This window comes from Agelaius tricolor, unplaced genomic scaffold (assembly GCF_023055355.1).
Source record: "Agelaius tricolor isolate 1412-34295 unplaced genomic scaffold, bAgeTri1.0.p SCAF_11, whole genome shotgun sequence".
In the NCBI taxonomy this organism is placed as follows: domain Eukaryota; kingdom Metazoa; phylum Chordata; class Aves; order Passeriformes; family Icteridae; genus Agelaius; species Agelaius tricolor.
Window position 1 is genome coordinate 14,350,150 of NW_027269271.1, and position 10,384 is coordinate 14,360,533.

At 37.5% G+C, this 10,384-nt stretch overlaps 1 protein-coding gene across 1 annotated transcript; it reads right to left on the reverse strand.

Annotated features, from left to right (window-relative positions):
• Positions 1 to 788: 788 nt before the first annotated feature.
• On the reverse strand, positions 789 to 10,376 carry LOC139594326 (retinol dehydrogenase 8-like). Its single transcript, XM_071436275.1, has 6 exons — positions 8,102 to 10,376; positions 6,831 to 6,992; positions 5,395 to 5,574; positions 4,411 to 4,504; positions 2,518 to 2,701; positions 789 to 1,625 (listed from the first exon to the last, which is right to left on the reverse strand). Exons 1-6 carry the CDS (start codon positions 8,196 to 8,198, stop codon positions 1,392 to 1,394), a joined length of 951 nt encoding a protein of 316 aa, XP_071292376.1. The 5' UTR covers positions 8,199 to 10,376; the 3' UTR covers positions 789 to 1,391.
• Positions 10,377 to 10,384: the final 8 nt, after the last annotated feature.

The following is a 10,384-nucleotide window of genomic DNA, read 5'->3' on the forward strand; positions in this document are numbered from 1 at the left end:
CCGCTTTCTCCTTTCAGCCTCGCTGCTGTTCCACCTCTTTGCTGGGCTCCGGGCACCCGGTGTTTTTTTCAGAGGTGTGAGTTAGGAACTGCCTGGGGCCTCCAGTTGTGCACAGCGGCTGCTGCGGACGCTCTTGTCCCCTCAGTCCCCGGCCTGCCGTCCTAGGAAGGTCCCTGCATGCCCCGGCACCCCGGGCCCCACCAAAAGGGTCACAGCTGCACAGCGAGCCCTGCATTAGCCGCAGTGCTTGGTACCCGCAGCAGCTTTAAGCTCCTCTGGGGAGAGGCACGGCAGGGCGAGGCTGCTGCAAGTCCCAGCACGGAATTCGGTTCTGGCTCTGTAGGACAGTACTGAGGGAAAGAGAAGGACAGCTCCGGCATGCGAGGGAGTTCCGCTGGGCTCTGTGGGTGAGACAGGGACAGCTGCTGCAATGGCCGAGGAGCCGCAGCCCCGAGGGACACCCGGCCTGTGCCCCAGCGGGCAGAGGCGGGCCGGGGTCAGGGGCGGGAATGGCCCGGGCAGGAGCGGGAACGGCCCTGCAGCCACGATCCCTGCTCGGCCTCGGCCACTGGGAGGACTCTGCTGAGAACATGCAAGGGAAAAGAACTGTTCTACATGATGGAATTTTGGTTTAACACATACTTACTAGGATAGCTTGGAACAGGAGGGTTCTGTGTCGGACACCGAAAGTACTGAAGGCATTGAGTGGATTGTGATTGCTTATTACTGACAATACTTTGTTTTCAAAATGTAGTACCCAGACAGTAAGAAGATATTTTATTTTAGGATGCTTTAAAAAACCATTTTATTGCTCACTAAGTGCAATATGCTAGTAACCATTGCATATAAAGGAAGCATTCAGAATATTATAATATATATGAATAATAAATATTCTACTAGTTACACTTTAAGATTGATAAGACTTTCCCTTACGTTGCTGACAAATGGATCTGACTTTGGAAATGAGAATGCCAGTGTGCTTGAGTGATTACTGTACCAATTCTATCCTAATAAGTAAAAACATTTTTATGATATTAAGAATCTAAATCATTTGCATACTGTACAGCTCTCAGTGTGTATTATATACAAGTAAGTGAAGGAGGTCAGGTTAATATTGAATACACAAATACCAGTCAGTGTTCCTGTTCCTAAGAAAACATCTCTGGAAAAAGCAAACACTAAACAGAATAAAACTACAGTTAGAGGATTTTAATTGCAAGGTTCTGCAAACAGTAACATTCAAGAGATACACATTGAAATTAATATCTTAGCTAAGCTCAAACAAATATATTGCATGCCTTTTCATAATTACAGAGCAAAGGCATTTGAATAACACTGTGTCATCAGTAGCTACAACAAGTAATTCCAATTTGCACTATATAATCTCATTTTTATTGTGAAGGTTTTCCCAGGTCAAAGCTCTTTCTGCTTCTCCACCTTAGCAATTTGATGAAGTTGAGACTTGCACTGAAGATTTTGTCATGCTGAAAAACCATTTTGTAGAATATGTCAATGGGTAGATCTCCATTTGGATCTGCATACTTCAAAGTTGTCATTGGAGTATACAAGGTGTTGGTCTGATGGCGAAAAGGTGGATTTTCTGCAAGAATTATCTTTACTGTGTGCTGTAGAGAAGGAGAAATAGAATTTTAAAAGAACCTTTACCAAGATAGTAAAGTAAAAACCAATTTTCAGTGGAAAAGTAGGAGAATAAAGTGCTATAATTATGTAAAACCCTGTGTATAGTTTTATTAGAACATCATTAGAAATTCTTCTTGAAATATTCCAAGGTCATAAGAAGTATTTCTTATTTATTCTTTTATTTCTGCTTCTCTATACCATGGTGATACTTAGTATCCTGAGCAGCCTTCCAAACGATTGCGGGTTGATAGGCCCACAGTAGGTAGATCCTCTCTTTTGCAGTTCACTGGTAAAGGATCAGGACAGTGCCTTTTGCAGCAAGATCTGGGAATCTTCAGTTGACACTGAAGCTATTCCTTAGCAGCAAACTCCTGAAATCATCATCCCCTCCCAGAGCTTGCCTAAACTTGTCTTCCTGCAGAAGCTCCAAGCACCAGAAACATCCATGCTTCTTTTATTGTGCCTTGTTGCCCTGGGGTGGCTGTGTGAACTTCCCTCAGTGGAGGGATCCTGAGTGAGATGGGAAGGATAGAGCTCAACCAGGGTTGGGAACCCTGGGTGGATGTATGGGAACAATGCAGAATATTCAGACTTCACCAGAGGATGTAAAGGGCATCCAATATCTCAGTGGTATTGAAATTACAATTCATAGTTATCTTCAATACTTCAAAATGAGCATTCTTTTAGTATTTTGTAGACTTTTGTTTAAAGACTGAAAATTCTTTTGAATTTAAAAAAAAACTTTTTAATTGCGTACATTACATTTAATTAAATTGAATGCTTCTACCAGAAAAACCTACCAACCAACCACTGCATTCATAAATTACAAAGAAAAAAAAACAACAAAGAAAAGAAGATGATTTTTTGATGAGTTACCTCTGCAACATCTTCAGCACTTTGTCCCAGGCTCTGGAAAATTTGTTTGTAATTTTTAAGGTAAATATTAGTAAACATCTCAGCTGTTTCTTCATCTGCAGCTGAAAGATCCATTTTCATTCCATCTTCAAAAACTTTTCTTTCAAATTCTGTAACCACTGGGCCTGGTTCAATCAAACTTAACCTGTTCAAAAAAAAAAAAAAGGTTAACTGGTTGTGACTGTTCTCCATGGAAAATACACCCCTCAATCCTTCTTCAAAAGGAGCATTGACAAATTGCACTAGCAAACAGTATAAAACAACAGCACTTTTTCTAAAGGCAATCCTTACTGCATCACTGCTGTCCTGCTCCTCCTACCCACCCACATACAGGAGTAGAAACCTGCATAGCTTAATATTCAGAGAAATTCATGACATAAGCGAGTGCAGTTGTTACCTGCTGTCTCACAGCTGTGGAATCTAAGGGTGATTTATTCACAAGGACTTACCAGATATTAAGAAAAAGAATTAATGGATGGTAACAAAATTCATTACTTCCTGGACCAAATCCTGCATAGGTTTCTTTGTTTCTCATGATAATACTAGAAGTAGCTGAAAGAGACGGGGGAATTGCCAAAACATGGATTTTCTTTGTCAAGGTGTTAATGTTACATAATTTAAGATCTCACCACTATATAATAATAAAATACAATACAGAGATTTTTACTGTGGGTGCTACAGATTCTGGCTGCTGCCAAATCTGAAAGTTTTTATTTTGCCCAGTAGTGTATTATAGCAAATCACTGAAATACAGTTACAGGTCAGGTTTTTCTTGGTTCTTTTCTCAGGCAGTAATAACACCCAGCCATGTTTATCAAAACACTCTTTGGGATTGGGTCTCTTACTGGACCCGAGTTCTTTAGGTGATGTTCTAAAGGCTCTTCTTTAGAACTAAATCAAGCTGTTGACCTTCACAGCAGAATTCCAGCTACTGCTGGAATTAAAGCCCTTTCTCTTCCATCACTCTTCCCATTAGACCTTGAATTTATCTTATTATACTTCCTTTTATAACCTCCTTTTTGCTGTGTCTTATACTCTTGAAATTATGAATTGTGGTCTATCCCGTGTATCATTACATTTATTTTAAATCCCTCCCAACTTTGCAAAGCAATATGCAGAATCAGTTCTGTCTCTGAAATTCCACAACAACAGCTGTCTTTTGTTCAACAAGGCCTAAATGCTCAGACAGAGATGCAAGGGACATTTAGCAGTTATTGGAGTTTGCACAAAGAATAGTAGCAGAATTACATGAGTGTGAATATACATGTGACAAATCAAACCTGAAGTCCCACAGATGATGAACAGGACTGGTCTCCTAAATTCTATCTAAAATGTTAGGAATAGTACATCACACTTCTCCCTTCCCTCCCACCTTCCTTCATTACAGGTATCTCACCCTATAACATTCTGACGGATTTGCACTTGCTCACTCTCTCTGATGAGCCCTTGAACTTTCTTATCTGTGAATTGCCTGAGAAGGCCATTATCCTTTCTAAGGGGAAAAATCACAGTGATCTTATTTCTGTGATATTGTATGTAAGAATCTCTTTCCAGAAGTGTTGCATGAACTGTATTTTATCTAAAGCTAAATAGCCTTTAACTGTTGAAGAGAACATGTTTATTCTACATGTAGATCTTTTTATTTGCTTATATAATGTGAAGAGTGTAGGCATTTCTATGCCTTTTGTGATGTACAGTTTTCAAGGGCTTCTCAGTCTGTTTAGCAGCAAGCTTTAAATTTTTTTCCTACCTCTGAATATATTTTAAACTATCTAAAATACAATTCACACAAGTGGGTCAATACCATTTACACAAGTGGATCAATGTCATTTACACCAGTGGATCAATACTTACTGCAATTTGAACTTGAGTGCTTGTATAGCTAAACTTTCACAGAATCCTTCCACAGCAAACTTAGATGCAGCATAAACATCATTAAATAAGATACCTGATGGTACAAACAGAACATCCTGAGAATGTGACTTCATCCAACATACTAATAGCTTGATTACAAGAACTCATCCCAAAATTTCTACAGTCTTGCTGGAAAAACATTAGAAAAATCCTTGTGCACACTGAATCTAAATACTAATTTTTGCAATGTTCTCAAAATTGCTTAGTCTAGCAAAGATGCTTGACTAATGCTTTTCCTCCCCCTAGCTGATGCTGTGGTCTCCTTGGATGACATTATTTTGTAGTCTAAGATATGAAAGTGTCTGTAAATATAATACCATCTGCATTATTTATCAGCAAGACTTTAATGGGCTCTAGATGAAAACAGAGGCTGAGTGTAATGCAGGAGATACAATTATGCAAGAAATCCAGCTTGCATCTGAGTGATTTAGAAAAAGCACTACATCAGTCCATTGAGGTGGAGGGTAAGTGTTGTATTAAAATACCAATTCTTGGAGACTGATGGAGGACCCTTGGCTCAGCAGAACAATCCATGTAAGATCAATGCCACAGTTGTAATAAAAAAAACCTAAAAAAACCCAGCTAGACAGGATAGGACACAAGAGTAGGACTATCATTATCTGTTACTAAAATTTGACTTTCAAGTGTTGTGAGATGAGAAACTTTACAAAAAGATGGTACAGCTGTCCAGGAAAAAAAAAGACCCTGAAAGTTTTATTGCTAAAATGCAGGTACTCTCACAGTATCTGGATGCATAAAACTCACCAGCTGCTTTTTATAGTTGGACCTTCAGCATTACAAAGCACCACAAGAGTCAGATATGCCAGCTCCTACTTTTTCTTTTTTTTTTCCCCTGAAAGGAGGAAAGCTTTGGATTTTGAGCCCTGAACTCTTAGTTCAAGTAAAGAGGAAAACCGACTTTACCTTGTATTCCCATAACACTGCTGATTATTACTATATGGCCACTCTTTCTCCTCTTCATGTCAGGCAGGATCTCCTTCAGGAGCCGAACCAGGCCAAAGAAGTTGGTGTCCATCACAGTTTTCATTTCCTCAATGCTCTGACATTCAATAGGCCCGATGAGCCCCATTCCAGCATTGCTCACTGCACAAAATGGGAGACAGCAGCAAGCAAAAACATCCATAAATATAAACTTGTAATCATTATTGGAAAGCATTTGAAAGGAATGCGAGGATTAAGGGTTAGATGATCCTAAATAATCCTTAAAGAAAGGATTAAAATATGTTAGTCACTAGAGCATTCCTAATACATTTGACATTTCCATATGTCTTTATTTTTAATTGTGCTTTTAATAAAATTTAAATTATCTGCTATTTTTCATTTTAACTAATTTATTTCTCAATAATCCTTCTTTAAAAAAATATAAAGGGATTACAGAAAAATGAGTCAAGAATTACTTGTATTTTTTTATAATTCAGTATTGAGAATCGGCAGCTACAGTCAATACCCATAAGAATTAATAGAAATCTTCAAAAAGTGATAGAACAAGCCATATTTTGGTCTGGTTTTTGTTTTATTAACATTCATGTACCTTCAAGAGGAAGTAATTCCCCAACAAAATAAACAAACACACAATTCCATTGTTTTTTATTTGCCTCCTGGATATTTATAAGTGGGGAATGATGATAGGACTGGCATTCTGCTCTAGAAGTAGTACATCAAATTAGAGTATCAAAAGTTTTGCAGAAATACTTGTTAAGCACTGCTTTAATAATTAATCAGAAAAAAAGGCAACTCTGTAATTTCCTAGTAAATAAGATTTAATAGCTGATGGTGTAAGCATTTCCACTAAGATACTAATATTTATTTTTAGCAAAATGATATGAAAACACTTGTTGCTGAATGATTTGTAAAGTACAATTTTAATTCTTAATACAAGATGGAAATATCCCTATTTTTTTGCATTTGTTCGTTTACTTGCTAATTCCCGGTGCTGTTGCTTTCTTAGTACAGACAAGTGTTACCTTCATTTTAACTATGCTTCATCAATGGGGTGCTATGCTTCATCAATAGGGTGGAAAGTCTTGTTCATGAAGGTGCCAGTTTAGGCAAAATTTCTCACATTTACTAAAAAATGTATGGTTTTATCCAAGACACTTCCCTGTGATCAAGTTTCTCCTTTGTAAACAGGGAAAACCATCTTCCCTACTTCATGCGAGAAGGGTGAGATTTAATCCACTTATGTCTGCTTGAAGTCTTGAGAATCTTGAATCAAATATACTATGTAATGATTATTACTTGTAAATTTAAAAAATACACTAATAAAACTTCTCCAGGGTATTTGAGAGTGTTTCACAGAACTCTGGTATCTATTGATAGCACACACATCCTGTACTTGCCCAGGACATCGATCCTTCTGTCAGGGATGCTGTTCACACAGGTTTTAATAGACTGTTCATCACAGACATCCAGTTGTTTAATCTCAAGGGTTTTGCCCAGCCTGTGACCTGCAGCTGCCTCCAGTGGCTCCTTCTTGGCCAGGTTCCGCATTGTGGCGAACACTGCAACACACCAGAAATAAAAATCTTTATTGTGCCACTCCTACTGAGACGTGTTAAAGAACAGTGCTTTTACATCCAGGTCTTCATATCAGTGATAGAAACAGATAAAAACTAAAAGATTCTATTTTCAACATGTATTGTCACTAATTTCCCAGTCTGGTTCTGAAATCCTCAAGAAATTAAAAAGAAGAAGCTATTCATAATGAAGAACATATATATATGATATATAAAGGATAATACTGTCACCAAAATATTAAAAAATGGGCATCAAATTATGCTACTAAATTGTTTTTAGGTACTCAAAACCTAATTTTGGATTCCAGATTTCCTTCTTTTTTTAGTCACCACAATATTTAGCAGGACAATCATCATTTTATTAAAAAGTGAAAGACATAATTCCTTAAGTTGCAAAAAAATTTGATTTTGTAAGCTACTTCTAAAAATTAAAATTAGTTTTTATTGTAGTCTAATGGCTCAGAAAGCTCTAGATCTGCATCCAGTCAGTTAGCAGTAAAATAAGCAGTAAGTATGAGAGACTGAATTGCCACAGATTGCTGTGTTCACCTTGCCATCCATTTTCAATCATAGCAAATACCCTGCTTTGCAGCAACAAGACAAATCCCAGCCCTTTTGTTCACCTGCCTACACAGGCTTGGAATAATGAAATGTGCTTTAAAGAAAAAAAAATGCAAATTTAGAAACTGTTTACCTAAATTCATTACTTTGGTCTTCAAATGGGCATGGGCCTGTATATGAACAGATTTTAGTAGCCAGAAGCAAAGCTAACCACAGCTGTGAATGTCTACCCAGAGCAGCATAATATTAAAGATATTTTCAGATATTTGGTTTTTACTACTGTTCTTTTTCATTGCATGTGTGTGTACACTATTCAGTTCCAATAGTTGTTCCATTCCAATAAAGGTACAGAAATATCAACTGCTTACAGAAATCAGTATATTTTTGCTGTATTTTCTTGACAGTAGAAGAGGAAACGAACCAGAAACAAGTCACCAAACTGAATACAACCACCTGTTAAATCACAGAGAAAAAAACCAGCATCATCTCAAGTAGTGTGTTTTTGTAAAGATAAAGAACAGCTAGATTATTACCTTTAAATCTTTTCTGCTCATCTTTTGCCATTTTTACAGCTATTGCCAGCCCAATTCCTGAGGAGCAACCTGTAATGAGGACATTTCTTCTTGCCATTCTCTTCGCTGAGCGGTTCAATTCTTCACAGGAGCAACAATATAAATGTAACTACAGCATAATGTGACTGGTCTTTAATACTATCTGCACCTTCCCTGAGTCAACAAATCTGAAAATGCACACCTGGACCTTGCATGATTAAGGGATAATCTCCAAATAAACAAAATAGAAGCAGATGCTCCTACATGTGCTTATAATCTGCATTGTCAAAACTGATGAATACGGAATTTGATCAATCTATAAACTGAGGCACTTGTAAACTCCATGGATTGTTTTTAATAGAATACAGCTTGCACAGTACTGGCTGGAAAAGCCTTTTCCACATTTCTAAGTCTGTAGTGCTAAGTCCTCCACTCACAGCTATGGCAAGTAAACTACACCCAGAGTGGGGTCCCTCTGCTAAAGCTTTTCAGAATTCCTACACCTACAGCACCCTCCTGGTTCTTTTACAAAACATTGAGGAACAGATTTCTTCCCTGATGCCTTACTATTGTAAGAGTCTTAATAGGCATTACAGAAAAAAATCCCAAAGTGCAAAATGGGATGTGGATTCTGAAAGAGACAAATTGTTGGAGAGACTCCTGACATTTCCTTTTGGCAGAGTTCCCAACCAAGAGCAGAGAACGTTAGCAAGCATGCTGCAGTGGAGAACTGACAGGAAATGTTGAACAGACAGCTTCACTACATTCCTGCTAAGACTGACATCTCAACATTTCTGATTCTGCAATTGACATGTTAGAAATTCTTAAAAATAAGAACTAGCCTGATGTCTAGGTTTTGGAGAAAATACTTTACATATAAACTGTGGATTAAAGAGGGGCATTTGAGCTGGCACTTCAGTGCAATTCATGTTTAACATACAGTAACTGTAGGTATACTACATTCAGGAAGAAAATCAGTCCCTTGTTTCTGTCCTGAGTGACAGGAAAAAGAAAGACCTTAATAAGCAATTAGCCTTATGAACAGCATTCAGCTAATTGCAATGCCATTATACACAGTAAAATGTTTTTCAAGACTTAACAACCCTGTGTAAATGCAACACACTTCACAAGAATGAACTTAGTGTTTCAGGATTCAGGATTTGCATAGATGTAAATTGGTTAGTAACTCAAGAAAAGTAGGACGCTACAGAAATATTTAACTGAAATTATGTTTAAAATAGTCCATCCTTTCCAAAAGAAATAAACTGGCTTGAACAGTATAAGTGGAATCCTTCTCAGGCAAGCAACAAAATAGCAAAATATCTAAAGATAAAATATAATTATGATTCTCCTTATTGATCAGGTTTGACCCACAGTTTAACCAGATAAGTTAGTATACAGACAAAATTTCAGAGCAAATGCTATTTAGCTGATTCAGAGATGAGGCAAATTGCTTTTGCTGTTCATGCACATTTATATTTAGTGCATGTAGGAGGAGCCAATGAGGCTTTATACAATGCTAGTTAGTGGAATTCCATTCGTGTTGTGATGCAGCTGTAATTAAGGATTGGTTATATTTTCCACTTGAAATCCTGGTTTTAAGGGCTTATGTATTCCACTGCTTGAAAAAAATCAGTCTGAAATGTGATGCATACACTTCTAGGCTGAAGGCAAAGTGATGTGCATAAAGAGAGTTAAAAATAGAAGTAGTTTAATTTGCAATTATTTCACCAGTCAAATGAAATTCTAAGATCTTCCCTTTACAGTTAGGTAGAGAAAGAAATAGCTCTATTTAAAACACACAGTATATTTATTTCTGTAAGTAACAGTGGTTTTTGTCACATCACAATTTTCACAATAGCAGAATAAATAATCTGAAACTGCAGAAATACTTTAGATGAGTGTATCTTGGCTTGTCAATGGTAGCAGAATGTGTGGCTGGTTTTGTAGAACCACTTAATGTGGAACATGTGGCATTTGTGGAACGTGTTTACATGAAGGGAAAGAGCCAGTACTGCCCAAGGAGTTTAGCAAACTGCCACTTGCAGAATTTCTGGATGCCTCAGATAGGTTTGTTGGCTAAGACACACTTTTAATATACAAAACACTTAACTGAGGCCTGGTATTCAAACTGAAATGTATTCAGTTCTTTTCCTCTTCTTTACATCAAATAAAGTAACTTGATTTCTGAAGTATGAATCACATGTCTTAATGCACATAAATCCTGTGTGCCTTAATCAGACTTAGACTGATGCCTCAAAAGCA